This window comes from Thamnophis sirtalis, unplaced genomic scaffold (genome assembly GCF_051295495.1).
Source record: "Thamnophis sirtalis isolate CommonGarterSnake01/CBP01778 unplaced genomic scaffold, rThaSir2_p1.2 scaffold_2, whole genome shotgun sequence".
NCBI classification, from domain to species: domain Eukaryota; kingdom Metazoa; phylum Chordata; class Lepidosauria; order Squamata; family Natricidae; genus Thamnophis; species Thamnophis sirtalis.
This window is the reverse complement of record NW_028261382.1, coordinates 20,849,972-20,875,067: the sequence shown is the minus strand read 5'-3', so window position 1 is coordinate 20,875,067 and position 25,096 is coordinate 20,849,972. Positions and strand designations below refer to the sequence as shown.

The 25,096-nt window shown below is 45.0% G+C and overlaps 1 protein-coding gene across 1 annotated transcript in view; it reads left to right on the top strand.

The window, feature by feature from the left end:
• The window catches only part of MEGF11 (multiple EGF like domains 11), a 451,035-nt gene that overhangs the window by 404,394 nt on the left and 21,545 nt on the right, over positions 1-25,096 (top strand). The window contains exons 16-19 of the mRNA XM_087707602.1: positions 6,851-6,979; positions 7,628-7,756; positions 10,739-10,867; positions 12,770-13,000. Coding sequence (XP_087563728.1) covers positions 6,851-6,979; positions 7,628-7,756; positions 10,739-10,867; positions 12,770-13,000 — 618 coding nt within the window. The remainder of the gene's footprint in view (positions 1-6,850; positions 6,980-7,627; positions 7,757-10,738; positions 10,868-12,769; positions 13,001-25,096) is intronic.

Below are 25,096 nucleotides of genomic sequence, written 5' to 3'. Positions count from 1 at the left end.
CGTGTCTTGAAACTGTTGAGGGATAACAATATGTTTATAAGTAGTCCTCGACTTACAACTGCTCATTTCGTCACCATTCAAAGTTACAGCAGCACTGGAAAACTGTTGACAACTGGTTTTCACACTTACGACCGTTATATCATCCCTATGGTCATGTGATCAAAATTCACCCGCTCGGCAGCTGATTCGTATTTATGACGGTTGCAGTGTCCTGAAATCACATGATCCCTGACCAGTAAAATCAACGGGGAAGACTGATTCACTTAACAACCGTGTTACTAAGGTGACAATGGCAGTGATTCACTTAACAACTGTGGCAAGAAAGGTTGTAAAAGGGAGCAAAACTCACTTAACAGCAGAATTCTTGGACTCAATTGTGGTCATAAATAGAGGACTACCTGTATTCACAATCCTGCAGATTACATTACGGGAAATCTCTTAACGGGTGAATAATCCACTTTTTCTGAACCCGAGATAATTGTTATTGGTGCCATCTGGTTCCTGTCTGAATCTTCCCTATAAAAATTGCCATTCATTCATGTATCTTATTGGAAATGCATGACTGGATATTTCATGTCAATGGTTGTTTAATCAAAAGCTTCCTGTCGGGACACGCAGCCCAGTTTATTGGTTCTTGAAGAACATCATCACTAGAATTACTCGTGAATAGTCTATTAATTGCCCCCAAAGAGGTTCTCCTAATTACTGCTTAATGACAATTTGTAGAGGTAGGGATTTAATTACGAAATTCTTCCTATACCCCCTCTATAGGATATTGTTTCACTTCATAAATATGGAACCCATAAAAGGGTGGGGGAGATAGGAAGACCCTTTAATACGATTTTCCCACCATACCAGGAACCGAAATAAGGGACAGTTAAGAGAGCCATGGAAAAAATAATTATTACAACTAGTTGTTCATTGCTCATTTCCCAGCTGTGCTCAACAGGAAGCAACAGAAGGGCACGACCTAAAGGCAGGAAGCCTTTAATTAAGGTTGGAAGGGATCTTAGTTGGAGAATTATTTCTGAATAAACATCATAGAAAACTCTGCGCATGGCTCTCAACCGTAGAAATGCTGCATGAAGAGCAGGATAGAGACAAGACTTTGAATTTAATTTCCATTGGGAGCTGATGGGGGGGGGGGGAAACGATGCCATGGCGACATTTTTTTGGAGAGAACAATGGTATTTCAAACACATGTACACACTCCACTCTACACAATTAGATTATTCATATGGTCTCCATTAGAGAGTGGGGTGGTAGCATCATAATTAGGAGCGGTGGTAAGATTCAAAACATTTTTACTACCGGTTCTATGGGCGTGGCTTGGTGGGCATGGCATTGCTTGGTGGGCGTGGCTTGGTGGGCGTGACATTGCTTGGTGGGCGTGGCTTGGTGGACATGGCATTGCTTGGTGGGCGTGGCTTGGTCGGCATAGCAGGGGAAGGATACTGTAGGTTTGGTTGGTTTATTAGATTTATATGCTGTCCTTCTCCCAAGGACTCAGGGCGGCATACAACATTAAAAAAAACACATATTACAAAAGTTAAAAAGAATTAAATAGAATATCCCAAACAAACCCAATTAGAATTAACAATGACATTTTTAAGAAAATTCAATTAAAATTAACAATGATCAATCATTTATTTTGTTTTGTTCAGGCCAGGCTGGCTTGCTGGCAAAGCCAACTTTTTAGGGCGCGTCGGAAGGACCAGAGGTCGGGGATTATATGAAGCTCCGGGGGCAGCTCATTCCAGAGGGAAGGCGCTCCCACAGCGAAGGCTCTCCCCCTGGGGGTCGCTAGGCGACACTCTCTATGGGATTGCAGTGGATGGTGGGAGGCTACCGGTGGCAGTAGGTGGTCTCGCAGGTATCCTGGGCCTATAAAATCCCCATTCCCTCCCCACTCCAGGGGAAGGTTAGTGCAAAATCCCCATTCCCTCCCCATCAGCTGGGACTCAGTAGGCAGAGAATAGATGGGGGCGGGGCCAGTCAGAGGCGGTATTTACCGGTTCTCCAAACTACTCAAAATTTCTGCTGCCGGTTCTCCAGAAGTGGTCAGAACCTGCTGAGTACCACCTCTAATTAGGAGGCTGTGAGTTGGATCCTAGGGAGAGGCAGATATTTCTCTCTCTGGGCACGTTGGAAATATAACCGCTGAATATAACTCCGCCTTGGTGACAGGAAAGGCATCCGGCCAGTAGACACTCAGCTCCATTCAGTCCCCCATCCTTCAAGGGATTACGGGGTCATTATATTGCCTCCATTATAGCAGCGGTCCCCAATCTTTCTGGAATGGCAGGGGAGGGGAGAGGGGATGTTTCTGTATGAGTGGCATGTGCAACTGCTTGCGCGTGCAGCTCCATTTGTGGGAGTGGTGGGTGCACGCACACAAGCTGCTCACCCAAATGGAGCTTCATGCTCTACTATGAGCACCCATTGCTCGGACAAGTGGAGTTGCACACCTGTGCACTGCTTGCACGGCTCAGTACCACAGCCTGGTAACGATTGCAATGGTCCTTTTTCCCCCTCTGACACCTCTGCAACTAATTGTACACAAAGACCCCAATAAATAATAAAGAGGCACCTTGGATTCCTAGCTGCATGATGTGCAGCAGCAACCAAAAAAAGCTAATACACTCCTGAGTTGCATAAACAGAGGCATAGAATCAAGATCACATGAAGTATTAGTACCGCTTTATCAAACCCTAGTAAGACCACACCTGGAATCCTGAAACCAATTTTGGTCCCCATACTACAAAAACGTTGTTGAGACCTTGGAAAAGATTCAGAGAAGAGCAACTAAGATGATCAAAGGCCTGGAGACTAAAACATAAGAAGAACGGCTGCAGGTTTGGGGTCTGGCCAGTCTAAAGGAAAGAAGAATTAGGGCTGACCTGATAGCAGCCTTCCAGTACTTGAGGGGCTGCCACAAAGAAGAGGGGGTCAAATTATTCTCCAAGGCACCAGAGGGCAGGACAAGAAACAACGGATGGAAACTAACCAAAGAAGGAAGCAATATGGAATTAAGGAGAAACTTCCTAACAGTGAGGACAATTAACCAGTGGAACAGCTTGCCTCCAGAAATTGTGGGTGCTCCATCACTGGAGGTATTCAAGAAGAAACTAGGCAGCCATATCTGAAATAGTAGGTTCTCCTGCTCGAGCAGGGGGCTGGACTAGAAGATCTCCAAGGTCCCTTCCAGTTCTGTTCAATTCTATTCTACTCTATTCTCTTTTCTATATGAAAAGGGCGTCTTTCAGCCAAGAAACTATACCTATTTTACAAAACTTTAAAGTTGGCCAAGAATTGTACTTGAATCTTTCACCCAGAAGAGGTTTTCCACTTAATACGCTGCCTTAATCCACCCAAAAGACCAACTTTTTTTATTGTTTTAAAGGAAAGCCCATTCTTTTCAAAACTTTCCTGAAGAAATAATTAAGTGATTGACGATGTTGTACGGTGACTTCCATATTGCTATAGACAGAAGAGAAATTCTTTCAGGGTTCCTCTTGCGTGTAATTTACTTGTTAGAGTCTTAGAAGCACAGGTAGTCATTTTTTCTAAATTGCCTCGACAGAAGATTGACATCTGCGGATCCTGAAAGTAGCATTTTCGAAACAAAACCTTCGCCAGCGATGGGACATTGCAGGGACACCAGCATGTTCCCAGAATGTTTCTCTTTTTTTCCATATTCACTGTGCAGCAGGGGATATTAAACAGCATTTGTTACAAAATACATCAAACCTCCAGTGATACAGTAGGGATTGGATAAAAACAGACAGCTGCAATTTTGCTTTTATTGTAGGTCTTCCACGAGTTCAATATGGCTGTCAATCAAAATAAAAATTAGTCAGGCTATCAATTTCGTGGGTGGTTACTTTTCAGAAAGGCTTGAGAAATTCCTCTTCATTCCTGCTAAATTGGGCCAGTAGCAAATATTTCATTCATTCATTCATTCATAGATATAGATGATAGATAGATAGATAGATAGATAGATAGATAGATAGATAGATAGATAGATAGATAGATAGATAGATAGATAGATGATAGATAGATGATAGATAGATAGATAGATAGATAGATAGATAGATAGATAGATAGATAGATAGATAGATAGATAGATGATAGGAAAGAGAAGTAGATAGATAGATAGATAGATAGATAGATAGATAGATAGATAGATAGATAGATGATAGATAGATAGATAGATAGATAGATAGATAGATAGATAGAGACAGAGGAAGCTATAGATTAGATAGATAGATAGATAGATAGATAGATAGATAGATAGATAGATAGATAGATAGGAAAGAGAAGTAGATAGATAGATAGATAGATAGATAGATAGATAGATAGATAGATAGATAGATAGATAGATAGATAGATAGATAGATAGGGACAGACAGACAGACAGACAGACAGACAGAGACAGAGAAAGAGAAAGAGATAGATAGAGATAGATAGATAGATAGATAGATAGATAGATAGATAGATAGATAGATAGATAGATAGATAGATAGATAGATAGATAAAGAGAAGGGAGAGAGAGGGGGGGGAGGGATATGGATATGGATATGGGTATAGAGATATAGAGATATAGAGATAGGAATTTTGAAATGCCAGAATGTCTGGGTTGCTGGAAGCCAAGATGACTGGTTAAACAAGCCATCATACACATTTATTTGTGCACTTTATCCACCACTTTACTCTTAGATAGCTTAAAGTAATGTGGGAACTTGCTTAATGCTTGATGCAGTTCAGGACATAATTTTCTTGCCCTAAAAATGCTGCATCAATTTCAGAAGAGACAATAAATTCCATTTTCATTCCATTTTTAAGTCTGCCGGTTCCAAAATCTATTTCTCCCATTTCTGCATCAGTTTTTTGCACATAGCTGAGCACACTTTCCTTGCAACTTATTTTGTTAACACAACGCACCCTAATGCACACATGTTCATGGCTTTTTCCCCTAATAAAACAAGTTTGCACAGATTATTCAGAAATCCTTTTGTAGGTCTGCCTGTTCTCCCATTTATATTTTGGGGTAGGTTTTGGTGGCTTGGAGAACTGTCAGATATGAAGCAGGGCTGATCTTTCAACATACATCTGTTTCACCTCTGGTCCTTTTGTATCCTGGCCCTGCCACCCCAATGGGATAGATTTCAGTGCATGTACAGAGTGAATTTATCTCTTTGGAAGAAGATGCGGAATGTGGCTATTTGATGAAAATAGTTAAAATAGTTAAAAGTGCCCAGTTCTGGTCATTATGACACAAAAAATGGTGCTAAGACCCTAGAAAGTGTGCAGAGAAGAGCAACAAAGATGATTAGGAAACCAGAAGCTAAACCATTCAATGAATAGTTGCAGGAATTGGATTTGTCTAGTCTAGTGAAAAGAAGAATTAGGGGTGACATAATAGCAGTGTTCCAGTATTTGAGGGGCTGCCACAAAGATGAGAGGGTCACTCTATTCTCCAAAGTCCCTGAGGCAGTGGTGGGATTCAATTTTTTTTACTTCTGGTTCAGTGGACGTGGCTTGGCGTGGCTTGTTTGGGGGAGTGTCATGTGACTGAGTGGGTGTGGCCAACTTGACTTCACTTTCCGCAAGTTGGGGTGGCACCTTGCTGTGAGTGACATTCAGCTGGCCATACCCACTCAGTCACATTACCCCACGCCCACCAAGCCGCACCCACAGAGCTGGCAGAAAAGGCTGCTTCTTTGGCCTGTCCCTTTATGGTCCTCCCTACCCCCCACGTCGAAGTACCTTAAAGGGACACCCTGTTAAAATTTCCGCTACCGGTTCACCCGAACCGGCTGAATGCCACCTCTGCCCTGAGGGCAGGTGAAGAAGCAATGGGTAGAAGATCATTAAAGAGAGCTTCAGCCTAGAATTAAGGAGAAATTTCCTTAAAATTGAGAAATTTCCTTTCTCAATTTCCATTGAGAACATCTAATCCCGTGATGGCAAACATATGGCGTGCCACTGGTGGCATGTGGAGCAGTGGTGGGTTGCAGGAGGTACACCCCGGTATGGACGTACCGGAGCTTGCCCAGAGCACCAGGTATCGTTCCCGTACGGTGCTCCGGAGGACCCACCTGCCCGCCCACGCTCCTTACCTGTCTTTAACGTCTTCGGTGCTTCCGCGCACGGCGCAAACAGTGCCTGCGCAACGCTCCACCGAGCAGCTGGAGCATTGCGGAGGCTCATGGAGGCATCGCTGGACAGTAAGATCATGCGTGTGCAGCGCACGTCTGCATGCACCCCGCACACATTCATGTGGAGGACGTCGTCCCCGTTGCAACCGTATCGGTTGCAATGGGATATGGAACCCACCACTGACGCAGAGCCATTTCTGAGGGCATGCAAGGCATTGTCCTGTCAGCTCCAGCTGAATGTGTGCTGGCCAGCTCATTTTTGGCCTTGATTTTCAGCTGTTTTTCGCCCTCCAGAGGCTTCCCTGAAGTTCAGGAACGGACTTCCGGTTTGCACATTGAGCTGTTTTTTGCCCTCTGGAGGCTTCAGGGAAGCCTCTGGAAGCCTCCGGAGAATGAAAAACGGCCCAACATGGCCTAATAAGGTTCGCCATCAGTGATCTAATCAATGGAACCGCTTGATTCCAGGAGTTGTTGTGGGTGCTCCAACACTGGAGGTTTTCAAGAAGACTATTGACAACTATACCTGGAAAGGTATAGGGTCTCCTGCCTGAGCAGGGGTTGGTCTAGAAGACCTCCAAGGTCCCTTCCAACACTATTATTCTACCTTTGAAATTCTTTTTAGTTTCAAGGATGGAAAGATATATTCTCTTGTTTTCTCTTTCTCTCTCTCTCTCTCTCTCTCTCTCCAGCTTGTCCGGTGGGCTTTTGGGGAAGCGATTGCTTTCATTCGTGCAGTTGCCACAATGGTGGGACGTGCAGCCCCCACAACGGAGAATGCCGATGTACCCCTGGCTGGACGGGTCCCTTCTGTTCGCAGAGTAAGACTTTGAGAGGCTCCTGCTGGGAAGGTTTTCTGCATAAAGTGGGCACTGCCCCCTAGTGTCCGCTCTGAGCATTTTCGGGGTTGTTAAAAGTCTCCAAATCAGAGCAAATAAAACCCAGCAAACATAAATCAATCCTAACAAGTGAACCCCCACCCCAAAAAAGAGAAATACTTGATTTTATAGTGACACACAGCATTCTCCTTTGCTCAACACAGATTCCCTGATTAGATATGTGGTGGTTTTGGAAGTCTGAAAAATTCTTCAAAGTTGTGATTAAGAAATAGCAGGGCTGTTGGCTTTAGGAGAAACCTCTAAATCCTATTTGGGATTGTTAACAGTCCAAACCAGTATTTCCCAACCTTGGACATGTGGACTTCAACTCCCAGAATTCAAAGCTGGCTGGGGAATTCTGGGAGTTGAAGTCCAACCATCTTAAAATTGCCAAGATTGAGAAACACTGGCCCAAACCATTTCCCCAACTTTGTGGAGATGTTTGGTTACAAATCCCATCATCCCCTGCTATACCTTAAGAGTCAAATCCGGTTACTGGCCTAAGCTCCCCCAGCAAAGGCCGTGGCTAAGGGAGACCAATTTCAGTTGCTTGACTTCTTCCTGTGTCCTTTCTGGATCCCAACCCGCCAGGATGCCCAGCTGCCTTTTATGGAAAGAACTGTGCCAACGTCTGCCAGTGCCAGAACGGGGCTGACTGCGACCACATCACCGGGCAGTGCACCTGCAGGACTGGCTTCACCGGAAAACAGTGTGAGCAGAGTAAGTTCGGGAGAACGGCTTGCTTTGCTTTGGAGGGGGTTTTGGGGTGCCTTCAGTAACCCCAAAGAAAAAAAAGACACCCCCTTCGAGTTCTGTGCTGTGGAAGAAAGAGCATCTGTGTGGCTGCATGCACACAACCATCCCCTCATCCACAGAAATGGGCATTTTTTATTCTGAGCTGAACTCATCACCTCCCTCCGTCTCCTTCATTCATTCATTCCTCCATCCCTCTTCTTTCTTCCTTTCCTCCCTTCCTCCTTTTTCCCTTTCTTCCTCCCCGCCTCTTCTTTCCTTTTTTCCTCCCACCCTCCCTCCTTCTCTCTCTCTTTCTCTCCCTCCTTCTTTCCTTCTTTCCTCCCTCCCTCTCTCCTAGCCATCCTTCCTTCTTTCTTCCCTCTCTCCACTTTCCCTTCTTCCTTCCTCCCTCCCTCTCTCTTCTTTCCTTTTTTCCTCCTTTCCTCCCTTCCTCCTTTCCTTTTTCCCTCCCTTCCTCCCTCCCTTCCTCCCTCCCTCCTTCTCTCCCTCCTTTCCTTTTTTCCTCCCTCTCTCCTATCCATTCTTCCTTCTTTCCTCCCTCTCTTCCCCTTCCTCCCTCCCTCCCTCCCCTATCTTGGTGTATCTGCAAAGCCTTGGATCGAGGAGGAATGCAGAGAGCTGGGTGTGTCCCCAAAACTTTCCCACTAGCGTAGTAGAGTCACCAGCTGGTTTACAGCCGGCCTCTTCATTTCTTATTGAATATCGCCCAAAGAAACACAATAAGCTGCCGTCAGATTTATTGTCACCATCACGGTAATTGTATGAATAAATTTTGTCACTGGCCATTCAATCATGTTCCCTCTGATAGAAATATGGGGAACCAAATGCTGGCAGTCTGGAGAGAGAGTGAGGGGGAAACAGAAACATAAAGTTTTGATGGCCTCAGGGTCGGCTTCAGTTCGGAGGGTCCCTGGAGAAGGAGAGCAGGGACCCCGCCAGGCTTGTCTTGTTCAAGGCTGCAAGACCCCAAACCTCGAAGAAATACATTTGCCTAGAAACTTGGGAGTGACCTTTAGAGTTTTCCAAAAATTCTTGCAAATTTTTCATGCTTAGCATTACAGAAGGGTTGACTCTATTAAGAGCGACACTTTAAACTGCATTTAAGTTGCTGGTGAAAATTAAATTAAAAATCCGTCAAAGGCAACTGTTTAGATTGCAGTTGAGCCAATAACCAGACCTGCTTCTTTGGGTCATTTCCAAATAGACTCCCCAGGGGCACGATGGGAAATCCATTGGGAAACCGGATCTGGAAGCCTGATCCTCTTCAGGGTAGCCAGCATTGAAGGGGAAGACAAAAGATGGTTTAAGAAAGTGGTGGCCATGTTCATTGAGAAGGTGCACCATCATCTCAGTGGGCTCCAAGGAACCAGACATGTCTCTATGCCCAAAAACTCTCTTACAGGTTTTTTTTCTCCCCTTTTAATTCTCATTGAATTCGATAAACGTTTGCTTTTGAAAAGGCTTTGGAGGAGAAAATGTGGATCACCCTCCTCTTTTGATGACCCCCCCATAATCCCTTGTGAAGTGGAGTATGGGCAACTGAATGGACCTAGCAGAGTGTTTACTGGCCAGATGTCCTTCCTGTCACCAGTGTGGAGTTTTCTTCAGCTAATATATTCTCATTATGGCCCAGAGAGAGAAATATCTGCCTCAACCTAGGATCAAACTCACAGCCTTTGGATTGTGAGGCGAGAACTCCGCCTCTATGCCACCGCACCACTCCCTTGTTCTAGCTTTATTTAGTGGTCAGGAGATGAGGACAGGTGACTGTGTCACAACTATCTGTCCAGCCCTCTGCAGCCCCTCCGGGTCTCACAAAATCTCAGGGGAAAATTGAAGCTTCAGCATTATGGAAAACGTATCCGAAAGAACATCACAAACTGTAGCCCCTCCCTAATGAAAACAGTCACTCGAAACCAAAAATGGAAATCTTCCCCCCCCCCCAAGATTTATATGGCTGACTTGGAATTCTGGGAGTTGAAGTCCACCCATCTTAAAAGTGGCCAAGATTGGGAAAAGACTGTGCTATAGGAAGGCAGCATAGTTTACCTGAGGTTTTTTTTCCTAACTAGCATCTTCTGATGATCCTCTATTACAGGGGTGTCAAACTCGATTTCATTGAGGATCGCATTAGGGTTGAGTTGGGGGTACGTGGCCAGGATGAGCATGGCCAGCTCACTATCACTCCTATCAGGGGTGCCTGTAGTGGCCGGAGAGCTCTGCCAGTGAAAACGGGTTCCTGAGCTCCGTTTTTGGCTGCTGCAGCCTCCTACAACCCTCTGCAGTGAAAACGGAGCTCAGGAGGACCGCACGCGGGTTGGGTTGAGGGGACATGGCCAGGATGAGCGGTGGCCAGCTCAATGTCACTCCTGTCAGGGTCGCCTTTAGTGTCCTGAGTGCTCTGCCAGTGAAAACGGGTTCCCGAGCTCTGTTTTCAGCTGCTGCAGCCTCCTACAACCCTCTGCCAGTGAAAATGGAGCTGAGGAGGGATGCACGCGGGTTGGGTTTGGGGGAACATGGCCAGGGTGGGTATGGCCAGCCTCGATTTCACTCCTTTTAGGGGCACTTGTAGTGGTCCTCGGTGCTTCTGCCAGTGAAAACAGATTCCCGAGCTCCACTTTTGACTGCCACGCCCTCCTACAACCCTCTGCCAGTGAAAAGGGAGCTCGGGAAGGCTGCACACGGCCCTCCTGAGCTCCATTTTGCCTGGCAGTGGATTGCAGGAGGCTGTTGCAGCTGAAAATGGAGCTCAGGAGCCTGTTTTTACTGGCAGAAGCACCGCGGGCCAGTCTTTCACTGTTTCCAGGGCAGTCTCGCAGGCCACATCTAATTACCCCATGGGCCAGATCAGGGCTCCCACTTTGACACCCCTGCTCTATTACAAAAATAATTTAGATTGGCAAAATCTGGTTTCCAGACTTTTTTTTCACATTTCCACCTTTTCAGAGTGTCCGCAAGGAACATTTGGTTACGGCTGCCAGCAGCTCTGCGAATGCATGAATAACGCCACCTGTGACTATGTTACAGGGACCTGTTACTGCAGTCCCGGCTTCAAAGGGATCAGGTGCGATCAAGGTGAGGCAACTCCTTCTCTCTCTCCCCACCCCCTGCTTGTCTTCCTTTTCAACGGAGCCTTCAACTCGGGCCATTCTTCCAAGAACAGTTCAAAAAGACACACACACACACCCCAAAAATGTTGATACCCTGGAAGAAATTCACACGGGAGGGGGAAAAGGCAGGGTTGGTAGACTGTCTGGCTTTGGCTCGACTTTTTTCCATGAGGACTAGAAACCTAAGAACCTTTCTGAAGGAAAGCCGAAAAGCTGGGGTTTAACAAAGATGGCCCAATATAGAGGTAGACTCAGTCATGCGTCAAAAAAGGCATTTACTTTGCTAGAATAAAACCGTCCAATTCAGATGCCATCGTATATCATTGCACAGTCCCAGGTGTGCACAGGTGTCCCTTCTCCAGTGGACGCTGCATTGGCTGACAATTTGCTTCAATTCAAGATGCTGGTTGAATGCAAGTAGAAAAATAGGAACCACCTTTGGTGGGAAGGGAATAGCATTCCGTGCGCTTTCAGCGTAGAGTCATGCCGGCCACATGACCACGGAGACGTCTTTGGACAATGCTGGCTCTTCAGCTTTGAAACGGAGATGAGCACCGCCCCCTAGAGTCGGGAACAGCTAGCACATATGTGCAAGGGGAAACTTTCCCTTTCCCTTTATGGTTGAAAGACTGGGTTATCTGAGGGACTGTCTCTTCCAGGTCAACTACCCAACCCAACAGAGCGGGGAGACAAGGGTTGTAGGTCCCCTCGCCTGAAGAGCTACACCTAGCAAAACACTGAAGAAGAAGGGCCTTCTCCATGGTGGCTCCCACCCTCCCTCCCTCCCTTTGGAACATCATCCCCACAGAGATTAGACTGGCCCCCACTTGGAAACAAGGCCCTGGTTTTAGCAACTGGCCTGGGGAACTCAACGCGGGATGGAGCCCATCAAGTGGCTTGTTTGGTGGTGTGATGTCCCCAGAGGGATGGGGGAGGGGCATTGTTTTTTATTCTTTTTATATTGGGTTTTGGACTTTTTGTAAGCCACCTAGAGTCACTGTGAGTGAGTGGGCGGCCATATAAATCTTCTAAATAAATAAATAAAATAAAATAAATGGTCCTGTTTGGGACATTCTTTCTCTCCCCAGTATCTCCCAGAAGGATGTCTAAAGGCGGGTCAAAATAAGTCAACATGGGTGCCACGACTAGGCGCAGTGCAGGGAGAAAAGTTGGAGCTTTGCTTCCACTTTTGTGGGCCGTCGTCTTGCCTTCTTGCCTGCCTCTTTGTAGATCCTCCTACCCCTTGCGTTTCATTAAGGCAGATTTGCCTAAAACCACTAGGAGAGGTCATCTGCATAGGACTAGTTGCTCCCACCTCCATAAAGCACAGTGGTTGGAATGCAGTATTGCAGGCTAACTCTGCCCACTGCCAGCAGTTCGATCCTGACCGGCTCAAGGTTGACTCAACCTCCCATCCTTCCAAGGTGGGTAAAATGAGGACCCAGATTGTTGGGGGCAAGAGGCTGACTCTATAAACTGCTTAGAGAGGGCTGGGAAGCATTGGGAAGCTGTATACAAGTCTAAATTGCCATTGAAGTGAATCAAAAGCTGGCACGTGGGGCAGAGATGCACCCTGTAAAACCATGAAACGGGAGGAAGGCGATTTCTTGGGGCTAGCTGAGGTTTCCTTCCAACCAGCATGGGGGCCCAAAGAGTAGCTCTCCAGGTATTGCCAGACCACATCTTCCAGCATCCCTCGCTCTTGGCCCCGTGGGCTGGCGCTGCTGGGAGTTATAGTTCCACGGACCCCTTTCAGACGAGCTGATGGAAGGCTTTAAGAACTGTAATCCCCGTAATAGCTGGCCCTTTCTTGCAACCTGGCCTCCGCCACTTAATTTAATGGTGCATTGTGAATTATTTTTAACAGCGGCTCTCATGATGGAAGAATTAAATCCCTATACTAAAATTAGCCCCGCTCTTGGATCTGAGAGGCATTCAGTGGGAGCAATCTCTGGAATTATTATCCTCCTGCTAATTATTATGGTTTTGCTGGCACTGTTTGTGTGGTATCGACGTAAGCAGAAGAAAGGGCACGACATGCCAAGCGTCTCGTACACGCCGGCCATGCGAATGACCAACACCGATTACTCACTCTCCGGTAAGGAGTTTGGGGGTGAGGGCCGCTTCCACTAAGAGGGGGGGGGAGTCTTATCTGTCGGATATGGGGGGCTGCTTTTCCCTTATTTTATTTTATTTTATTCAGAAAATTAAAATGCAAAGGGGGGGGCTTACAAAGGCGAAACAAAACTAGACAAAAAGGTGCGAGTTAAAAAGACAAAAATCAAAAACACACATTATGCCCCCTAGTTGCACAATAGCAAGTATATTGCAACAAGAATAGCTTTCCCCATTGCGAAACAGGTCCAAGATTTATAAGTGTTTACATTTATTTGCAATCCAGTTTGACTGTCATATGTTATACATACACACACCAGTGGTGGGTTTCAAAAAATTTAGAACCTCTTCTGTAGGTGTGGCCTGCTTTGTGGGAGTGGCTTGCCAGCCATGTGACTGGGTGGGAGTGGCTTGCCGGCCATGGGACTGGGTGGGAGTGGCTTTCCAGCCATGTGACCAGGTGGGCGTGGCCAACTTATAAAATGTGGTGAAACTCACTTAACAACGCTCTTGCTTAGCAACCAAAATGTTGGCTCAGAAATGCTGGCATTTGAAGCACACAAGTCTTAAAGCTGTCAAGTTACAAGACCCTTGCACCCCTCACCTTTAGAAAAAAAAAAACCAGGGATGTTCCAACTTGACAGCTTTAAGACTTGTGGACTTCAACTCCCAGAATTCCTCCTCTCGCTCTTCATCTTGATGATGTGAGGACTGGCGGGGGGAGGGAGCTGGAACCGGTTCTAAATGGCACGGTAGATTTGTGGAACCTCTTCTATAGAAGATACTAGAACTGGCAGGAGCCCACCCCTGACACACATGTATATATGCATGTATACGAAGAAAAAATAGTTAACAGGTTAATCAACAACAAGGTTAAACTTCAAAGCCCTCTGTTAACAATCTGTTATTAACTTGTAGAACGTCTACAACAGTTTTTTACCTACCATAGATAACTCTGGCGGCACTGGTTAATTTCATAGAGCCATGGTGGCGCAGTGGGAAGAATGCAGAATTGCAGGCTAACTCATTGCCCACAGCCAGCAGTTCGATTCTGACCGGTTCCAGGTTGCCTCAGCCTCCCATCCTTCCGAGGTGGGTAAAATGAGGAGCCAGATTGATGTGGGAAATATGCTGACTCTGTAAACCACTTAGAGAGGGCTGCAAAGCACTAAGAAGCGGTATATAAGTCTAAATGCTAAGTGCTATTGCTCTATCTATCATCTATCTGGGGTAGTGCAGTGGTTAGAATGTAGCATTGCAAGCTAACTCTGCTCATTGCCTGCAGTTCGATCCCAACCAGCTTGAGGTTGACTTCCATCCTTCCGAGGTGGGTAAAATGAGGACCCAAATTATTGGGGGCAACATGCTGAATCTGTAAACCGCTTTAGAGAGCAGGGTGAGGTGGTATATAAGTCTTAAGTGCTGTTGCTGTTGCTATTCATTCCTCCCAATCTTTGCTTGGAAATGGGGATGAACTGGGACAGTAAGGAGAAGACAGAGGAGCAAAATGAATAACCTCAACATGTTTCTAGTGGTTTTAAGTTCCTTGAGCGGAGGTTGTCCTATATCCCATCTCCAGCAATTTTGCCCTGGTTACTTCCAGTTTGATTGTGTCCAAACTTAAGAAATGTGGAATTCAACTCCCAGAATGCTATTTAGGGAATGCTGGGAGTTGAAGTCCACAGGTGTTAAAGTTGCCAAGATTGGACACCTCTGATCTAATGGGAGCTAAGCTGGAGAAAACAACATATGCACTTTTGTAGATAAACTCTACAACAGAGATGTCCAACCTTGGCAAATTTAAGACTTGTGGACTTCAACTTATTTTCCCAAGCACCAGAGGGCAGGACAAGAAACAATGGATGGAAACTAATCAAGCAGAGAAGCAACTTGGAATTAAGGAGAAACTTTCTAACAGGGAGAACAATCAACCAGTGGAACACCTTGCCTTCAGAAGTTGTGGGTGCTACATCACTGGAGGATGGCCAGAAGAAACTGGGATGGCCACCTGTCTGAAATGGTGTAGGGCCTCCTGCTTGAGCAGGAGGTTGGACTAGAAGACCTCCAAGGTCCCTTCCAAAATTGATCGGCTGGCTGAGGAATTCTGGAAGTCAAAATCCACAAGTCTTAAAGTTGCCAAGGTTGGATACCCCCAAACTAAATTATAGCTTCAAAATCCTTAGGTGCCTATCAGTCTTTCAAGGTAGGTCTAAGATCTGGTCAAATATTAGACAATGACAGGGTTCTAGAGGTGCTGTTTTATTGTTCTGGGTGAATTAAAAGGATCGTGACACCTTATCCAAAATCTTTCCTGCCTCTTTTAAAGAATAGCAACGTTAAGGCCAGGCTGTTCTCCATCCCCTTCCGATGCGCTCCTCTTTCTCAGGTCTAAGCAACCATTTCTTCTCTCCTGCCCCGTTTCTCGAGGCCAAAGCAAGGGGTTCATCTTCAAGACCTCCAAAAGCTGTTTCATCTGGGTGGAACATTGCAGAAGTGAAATGCTTAAATACTGCTCATCCTGGACTTAAAACGGTTTGTTTAGTGACCATTTAATGTTACCATAACACTGAAAAAAAGGACTTACGACTTTTCACAGCATCCTCCTTATGGTCACATACGCAAAATTGGGTGCTTCGCATCCAGCCTATATTTATGATGCTCAATGGCAGAAATAGGATCCACTTAACAGCCACATGGTTCACTTAAAAACTGTGGTGATTCATTTTACTACTGGGTCAAAAAAAATCATAAAAAGGCATGGCTACTGAACCGCCTTGCTCAGCAATAGAATTTCTGTCCCAATTGAGGTCGTAAGTCAAGGACTACTCATACGATACTGAAGAAGATCAGTGACATATATTTAATACTAGTCCGTGCTTTGCTATGGAACTATGTGATTGGTCTTAATAAATTGACAGTTAAAGATTGAACATTAATGAGTAGTTACGATCAGCCTCTCCTCTTCCCTTCTCTTCCTGAGGCTTGCCCCACAAAAGTCTCTCCTTTCCCCTTCTCTCCCTCAGACTGGCCCCATTGATCCTCTCCAAACTCCCAGCCCACAGGTCAGATGAGTCATGTGTTGGCCACGCCCACAACCAAGTGGCAGTTGGAACAGAGTTCTTTTCAGGTGGGGAGGGCGAGTAGAACATCTAACTCCTTAGCATCAGAGCGTGTTAATAATAATATAAGAAATACTGAGGCTCTGATGGTCATTTTTTAAAAAACCGTTTCTTAGTGAGCCCCTAGAAGCCAAGAGGAACATACATGCCAAATTTCAAGGTTGTAGGCTTTATGGTCCTGGAGATTTCATGATGATGCGTGAGTGGTATTTCACTTTTATACAATACACAGACACACACACACACACCATGTATGTATTTTCGTCCACATTTTTTTTGCTTTTGGATACGTCCACCGGGATTGGGCAGCCTTATTTTCAGGGAGGTCTTATTATTTTTGAGGTGCAGGAGGCGGCGAACATGGTCACCTCATGGCTGCTGCTGTGTTGCAATATTTTCAGGGAAGGGTTTATTTTAGTGCATGCACTCAAAAGCCCAATTGGGCTTATTATACGCGGAACAGTGGTGGGTTTCTACTGGTTCGGCCCAGTTCCTACCGGTTCGGCCCAGTTCGGTCGAACTGGTAGTGGTATGGCGGCCTGGGTCAGTGAAACCGGCAGAGACCCAGGCCTGCCATGCCTCTGAATTGGTTCCCCTGGCATCGCTACCATCTTGTTTTTACAATTTTAATTGAACTGCACATACGCGCATGCAAAGCACACACACGAACGAACTAGCGGTAAAGCTGGGCAGAACCCACCCCTGCCAGGAAGGTCTTATCTTTGGGGAAACAGAGTGTTATTGATGTATTTTTCTGCCTTATTTGTATTTACATCATTTGGTGCCATGCATGAGGCAACAACAACTTTGCAATCAGGGAGGTCTGGAAAGGAAAGTCAAAAACAGTTTTCAAAATAGCCACCATCTTGGCTTAATGTTTATCCTGGTTTATTGAAGTTAGATAAAGTTAGGTTAAACCATTGTCCGGCCACAAAACCCATTCAAAAGAGGGGAATTGGATTGTTAGTTCCTCCGTTATTGAACATTTGAATATTATTTATTTCCCTAATATGAAACTGCATTAACTTTAACTTTTTATATTGGTCTGGTAGAACATTCTCTGACATTCTTAAATGGGGATGTGTAAAGGCTTAGCAAAGAAATAGCACTGTGTATTATACCCATTCTCTCTGCCCGCCCCTCCTGTTGAATTTCCTCACATAAAGCAGAGTAACTCCTTAGTACAAGTCAGGCCCAGGCTTACTTTTTGCAGCGTTGACCTTGGCCCAGATTAACGTGAAGGATTTGTGCATCCTGCAGTCTTAAAAGGTTACTCACTCCTGAATCGGAAAATCATAGGCTTCACCTGACAAAATATAGCCTTCACATCCTGTGCAATCTTTTTTTTCCCCTTATTCATTGCAGTTTTCACCTTCATAGCCTACCATCCTGCAAGAATGTAGGATAATAGAGTTGGAAGGGACCTAGGAGGTCTTCCACCCCCTACCTAAGCAAGTGACGCTATACAGCTCTGGACAACTGGCCATCAAGTCTCTTCTTAAAAGCTTCCAGTAATGGAGCACCTACAACCTCTGGAGGCAGGCTGTTCCACTGGTTGATTGTCCTCACTGTCAAGAAATTTAGGTTGCTTTTCTTCTTCATTAGTTTCCATCCATTGCTCTTGTCCTGCCCTCAGGTGCTTTGGAGAATAGTTTGACCCACTCCTCTCTGTGACAATCCCTCAAATATTGGAAGACTTCTATCATGTCATCCCTAATCCTTTTAGGTGTAGGACCAGGAATTGATATGTAGCTCACCCATTATATCCTTCAGATTGACAGAGTTGGAAGGGACCTTGTTATCTAGTCCAACCAACTGCCAAAACAGGAGACCCTACACTATTTCTGACAGAAGGCAGACCAGTCTCTTCTTGAAAGCCTCCAGTGATGAAGCTCCCACAACTTCCAAAGGCAACGTCCATTCCATTGATTGATTGTTCTCATTGTCAGAAAATTCCTCCTTATTTCTGGGTTGAATCTCTCCTTGATCAGCTTCCATCCATTCTTCCTTGTTTGGCCTTCAATTTTGTTAGCCTGAGTGAAGGTTTAGTGTGTTTGCAAAGCCATCCAAGGTCTTCAGTGGGTAGGGTTTTAGAGGACGAGGGTGGGATGTAATTAAGTTCTGCTTGGTCAAGCATTGGAAAGGCACGTTCTTAAATGCTGAATTGGACCTTGAAGATAAAGGTAAGCACATCAGCTGTGGGCCTTCTAGAAGAGCATGTTGGTTGATTCCATCTGCTCCACAGAAAGAAGGTCTTTCAAAGGCAACTTTGGTTCCATGGGTTGATGGTTCTCACTGTCAGAAAATTCCTCCTTATTTCCAGGTTGAATCTCTCCTTGATCAGTTTCCATCCATTATTCCTTGTCTGGTCTTCAGGTGCTTTGGAGAATAGCTTGTCCCTCTCCTCTCTTTGGCAGCCCCTCAAATATTGGAAGACAGCTATCCTGTCTCCCCTGCCCTATAAGAATCACGTCAACCGTTTCTGTTAATGGGCTCTTCCAGGCCAAGGAGATGCCCCATCAAATTAGGAGAAAGCGCATAGGTGCCAAGCAGGGAAGTTAAACCATCTCAGCCACCTTGGTGTGTCTCCAGAATCGGCCTCAAAAGAAGCCTCTTTTCCTGCACAGCATCAGGATTTGGCCCATTTTCAAGGATACTTGCTGATGTGCTAGGACTGGGACCGCAGACCTTTACAATAGAAGCGGCTCTCGGGCTTGTATTTAATTTCTGTTGGCAACCAGGAGAGAGCAGGCCAGCCGGAATATTTTTAAAAGCCAGCCATGCCCTGCAGAGCAGAGTAAATCTTCTGTAATTATTTGCCACGCGGGGATCGATTCATGAAGAGAAAAACCCGAGTCGTCAAAGTGAGAAAAGATTTCTAGGTAAGCAGAATAAATGTGCCATGCCAATTCGGCTGTCAATAGGTTTCTTCCCAGCTGCCAGTTCAGCTCTCTAAAGGTCACTGGGATATTAGAAGAGAGGCTGGGATGTTCCCGAAACAAATCTCTATCAGCAACCGACAAGCGTTGCTTGTTGTGACAATCAGTGTGTGCAATATTGCAAGAAGCTTGGTGAGACTCATGTGCCCTGCAGAATTTTCCTTCTCCCAAACCATTCTAGATCTTTGGAATGCTTCTCATGACAACATTTTTTTTCTTCCAAATGTCCACCATTAACCTAGATCAGGGGTCAGCAACCTGCAGCTCTGGAGCCACATGTGGTTCTTTCGTTCCTCTGTTGCGGCTCCCTGTCTCCAATCAGTGCCACAATTTTGAGAGGACTTTCCGGTTGAGGGGGGTGGGGGGGGAGCAAGGCACGCCAGGAGGAGACTCTATGGCAAGGAGCGGGTTTTCCACTCGGCTCCACAATTGATATGGCTTTCCATTAAGACAGGAAGAGGGAAAGGGATGCTACGCTAAGTGGAGACTCTATGGTGGGGGAACTGGACTTCCACTCTGCTCCAGCATTGAACAGGGACTTCCAGTTAGGACCTTTATGGCTCCCGGTGTTTTCTTTTCTGTGGAAACAGTCCAAATGACTCTGTATGTCAGGGTTCCAGATAGCATCCAAAAGTAAATCAGAGTCCAAGGCAAAGTATTGCTCAAAGTTCCAATTTCTGAAGAGAGCCATGTTGGCACATCTGGGAAAACCCGAATATGAAAGTTTACTGGTTTTCCCCAGTTAGTTGAAAGTTCAAGATCTTTCCCCATAAATCCATCACATGGTCCAACCTTCCACTGCCATGCTGGCAGTTCCACCCATCCAATTCCGGTCAGGTGCAGAGGTGCAAAGACAAAGGATGACCTTGGCTTTCTAGAAAGAATTTTGTTATGGCTACATAGCATCTAACTCCGTACAATCCGCCCTCCCATTTTCCCACAATAGAAAATGTATAGCAGAATAATAGAAAGTGTGGCAGGCCAAAGACCCGAAATAAAAGATGGCTGCTGGCCTGACACTTTGAGTGTTTAAAGTTGCCAACCCCTGACTTAGTTCAGTATTTCTCAAACTCAGCCACTGAAGTCCAGGGATGGACTTCAACCCCCAGAATTCCTCAGCCAGCATTCGCCCAGAGCATCAATTTCATGTGCCATAGCAATAGCACTTAGACTTATGTACTGCTTCATAGGACTTTACAGCCCTCTCTAAGAAGTTTATAGAGTTGGCCTCTTGCCCTTGACCTCATTTTATTGACCTTAGAAGGACAAACGGCTGAGTCTGGTGAGATTTGAACTGCCAAATTGAAGGCAGCCGGCAGTTAGCAGAAGTAGCCTGCTGTACTGCACGCTAACCACTGCGCCACCGTGGCTCATAATGCAAGCTCCACCCCTTTCTTACCTAGTTATGATGTCATGGCACATGTACAGTCGGAGTGAAGCTTGCATTGTGAAGGTATGTCTCTGCAACTCCAACCTTACCAGATCAGGCCTTCAACCTGTCTAGTCCAGCATACAGGATAAAAATATGTAAACCCGAGTAAATGGTCATATCAATAAACTTAGGGACGTGGTGGTGAGTTGCATGCAGTGACGTGCGGTGATTTTTATGGCTGGTGAGGCAGCAATTTTTTTTTAGACTTGTGGATTTCAACTCCCAGAATTCCACAGCCAGGCATGCTCAGTTCCGATTTAAAGCAACAGCATTTGTTTTTCTCCTTTGCTAAATAAGTTTCCTTCTTTCTTTTTCTTTTTCTTCTCCCTTCCCCTCCTTCCTCCCTCTCTCCCTCCCTCCCCCCTCTCTCAAACACACACACACAAAGTTGCACCAGGATTCAGAAAATTTATGTTTTCCTCCTCAGCCCATGTTAGCAATACCACTAGCAGCATTTTGGCTGGCAGGTGTAAGTAGAAGTGGAAATTCATTCTACTGAAAACATTGCTTTTGCTTATGATTGGATAATTAAAATTTCAGAAGACCCAAAGGCATAGTATTAGAGTGTTACATAGTGCATAAACTAAAGAACTGTCTCAATATGCTCCCTCCCCCCTCTCTCAAACACACACACACACACACACACACACACACAAAGTTGCACCAGGAGGATAAAGTTTGAATTCCTCCCCCTCCCTCCGACCCACACGTACCTTTTCCAGCTGTTTCAGAGAGGATTTCAACTCTGCTCTTACCTGCCATCATGAAAAGAAAAAAATGTAAAAGGACAAAGGCAAGAGCTGAGGTCAGGCTGAGCTAGTTGCTGCCAGAGTCATCGTGGATGACTCTGCTTAGTGCTTAACTGTTTAAAAAAGCCTCTAAAAGGTGCCCTCTACAGGAGGAGGTGGGAGAACGACATGACTCATCTATGTCAGGAATTTTTAAGCTTTTAACCCTGGCTTAGCTCTGCTCGAGTGATCATAAAATGCCAGACTAGATGAGGCATGTCGTTCTCCTGCCTCCTCCTGTAGAGGGAGCTTTTTAGAGGCTTTTTTAAACAGTTAAGCACTAAACAGAGTCATCCATGGTGACTCTGGCAGCAACTAGCTCAGCCTGACCTCAGCTCTTGCCTTTTTCCTTTTACATTTTTTTCTTTTCATGATGACAGTGGTGAGGCTCTGCCTCCCCTGACTGCACATCCCTGGTTGCATGTAACCGCACCATCAGAATGAAAAAAATATCAAGGTACTGCCCCATTTTCCAGCCATTCAGAACTCTGCATGTTTTGATCGTCCTTCTGGTCAAGTAGAATCATCCAATCCTAGGATTGGAGGGGATCTTGAATGTCTTCTACTTCAAACAACTGGCCAGTGCAGGAATCCACCTACCATTCTGGACAAGGAGCTGTCCAGCCATTGGCCAGAAATTCAAATACAGAGATTCCGCAACTGATGATCCTAATTGGGTCCAAAATTACCATTGCTAAGAAGATAGTTAAGTGAAATTTGCCCCATTTTATGACCTTTCATGGCACCGTTGCTAAGTGAGTCGTTGCAGTTGTTAAGTTAGTAACACGGCTGTAAAGTGAATCTGGCTTCCCCATTGACACTGCTTGTGAGAAAGTTGCAAAAAGTGATCTCATGGCATTGGGACGCTGCAACTGTCATAAGTACATGTCAGTTTCCAAACATCTGGATTTTGATCACGTGACCATGGGAATGCATCAACTGTCATAAGTTCCTTTGTAACTTTGAACGGTCACTAAAAGAATGTACGTCAAGAATTACCTGCATAGATGTATGTAAAATAATTGTACTACCTCCTGTGCCCTGCTAGGTGGCAGCATCTAACCAAATTTAATGGGTCTTGAAAAACTAAGCTGGGTCAGATTAGTTAATCCTTGGATGGGAGACCACATGGAAAAGCCACCACTGCTGTCTAGATGGAAATGTCATTTTCAAAAATCCCAGAAGAAGAGAGCAGGAAGCCACCTCTGACCTGGAGCCAAAAAAGCTTTGCGAGGTTGCCAGAATTTGAGCAGGCACTGTTTTTGTTGTGTCCTGCTGCCTAATGCATGACTCCGTGGCTTTGGCTGGGACAAGACAGGAGCCAAATTGAGACTCGGGGGGGGGGGGGAGCCAAAGATATACTCATGATTTTTAAACCTCTCCAATTCCCTCCACAAGGGTAAAATTCCTCTTCAGTAGGTTGTGCAACTCCTTCTCATTCCATTCCGTCTTTCCATTAACATTTGTTTATGTTCAAATAAGGATGGTGGACATTAGCACAGCTGGGAGGAGAGAACATTGTACAGGTTGTCCTCAACTTACGACCACAATTGAGCTCCGCACTTCTATTGCTATGCGAGACAGCTGTTAAGTGAGTTTTGCTCCAAGACTAGCTGTACAGCTGACGTATTGTTGCTTCTTTACAGGAAGTGGGTATGTCTAGTCTAAAGAAGAGAAGGACTAGGGATGACTTGATAGTGTTCTCATATTTGAGGGGCTGCCCTGAAGGGGGAGTTCGGCCTATTATCCAAAGGTCCAGAAGGCAAAACAAGAAACAATGGATGGAAACTAATCAAGGAGAGAAGCAACCTAGAACGAAGCAGAAATTTCCTGACAGTGAGGACAATTAACTAATGGAACTGCTTGCCTTCAGAGGTTGTGGGTGCTCCATCACTGGAGGCTTTGAAGAAGACACTGGACAGCCATTTGTCTGGAATGGGATTGCGTCTTCTGTTTGAGCAGGAGGTTGGACTAGAAGACCCCCAAGGTCACTTCCAGCTCTGTTGTTCTGTATTCTGAACCTTGGTGGCACAGTGGTTAGACTGCAGTACTGCAGGCTCCTTCTGCTGACTGTCAACTGACTGCAATTGGGCAGTTCGAATCTCACCAGGCTCCAGGTTGACTCAGCCTTCCCTTCTTCTGAGATGGGTAAAATGAGGACCCAAATTGTTGGGGGGCAAGTGGCTGACTCTGTAAACCGCTTAGAGAGGGGCTGTGAAGCACTGTAAAGTGGTATATAATTCTAAGGGCTACTGATGCTATTGCTGTTCTATATTTTGGCTGCTTGATGTGAACCATTGGTGCCCAGCATGAGGAAAACGTGGGTTGTTTTCACTGTAGGGTAAGGAAGCTGGGGGGAGGTGGCATTTGAGCTATAAAAGCAACAAGAAATAAGAAACTACCCCCACTGTGTTTTAGGGGTGCTTGTCCCTGGCAGGCCCAGCTTTTTCACACCTAAGGTATTTCTTCCTTTCTTTAATTCCTTTGAAACTAAGTTTTTTTTTAATTACATATTTTACCTTCTTTTATAAACAAAGGGTTGTCCGGGTTTTCCCTTTTTACATCTTGTTATGCATAGTTCATTTTACATCATATTTTCATTTCACATTTCAGTCATCTTATTTTCTTTCCTTATTTTCCATCTTAAGTTTAATTTCTTCTTAATATTTATAAACAATATCTTTATTGCCTCTCCAGGTTAATCAGATTTATCATATCATTTCTATCTATTATTCTTTTTTATTCTCAATACCATATATCCTCAAATTCAATTTTATATAATAAACATTTCACTTAGTTAATTATCCACAATTAATAGTATTAATCTATTAATCTCCCTCATATATTAGCTACAGTATATACCATTTGTTGTGACTCAGCAGCAGTCTTCTGTGAGTCTTTTCGGGATGCAAGATTAATTATGCAGCTGGGGCTCGTTAGGGGCATATTATGGGGATAAAAGGACGGATGGTGCCACGCCCTAGTTGCAGGAGTCAACGTTCCTTGGTTCATTCAACATTGATTGATCATCAGTCGTGGTTTATGTAAGATACACTTGGAAAAGTGCTTTGTTTTCTGTAACCCTGATTCAAGGATACACTTGGAGAAGTGCATTGAATTGTAAGAGTTTTTGTTTGGTATTCTGTTATCTGGTCAGAGACTGTATTTATGTTATTTTTGGCCTCACAGCCAGTCTGAGCTGAGAACTGATAAAGAGAGTTCCTTTTAAGTTGTTTGCCTGTCGTCTGTTTAGCGAGCGGAGAAGGGGGGACAGAACACCATTGGCTATATTTACTAAATTTCATTCTGTTCCACCAGTAAATCTTTTCCCTTCTTTTCTCTTTTCAACCATTTTCTCTTTGTCTCTCAGGAACTTCACTTCTCTTATATTCTCTTCTCTTTGCCTATTTTTTTCTTTTTCTTATTCTTGTAATCTCTATATTTTTTCTTTCCAAACTTTCTTCTCCTTTTTAATTCTCTTGTTTTAGTGCCTGTCCCCAATTTCCCCCCATCATTCCCCATTAATCCCACCTTTGCTATTTAATTTTCTCTTTTTTTCTCTCTTCCTTTCTTTTAATTCTGAATCTCGCAGTGGCCAAAGGAAGTACCAATGGGCCTCTGAATTCAGGCAGTGACATGTGTATTTCATCAGTGAAGGCTTCTAAATTAAGCCTTTAATTATTGCAAGATAAACAAGGGTGTGCTTCATTTCCTGCTTTTTTAAAAAAATCCCTGGCTTTGCCTTTTTTTGTAGCTGAACCGGTCAAGTCTGCAAGTAGTTTAATCGCTAAATTAAGATGG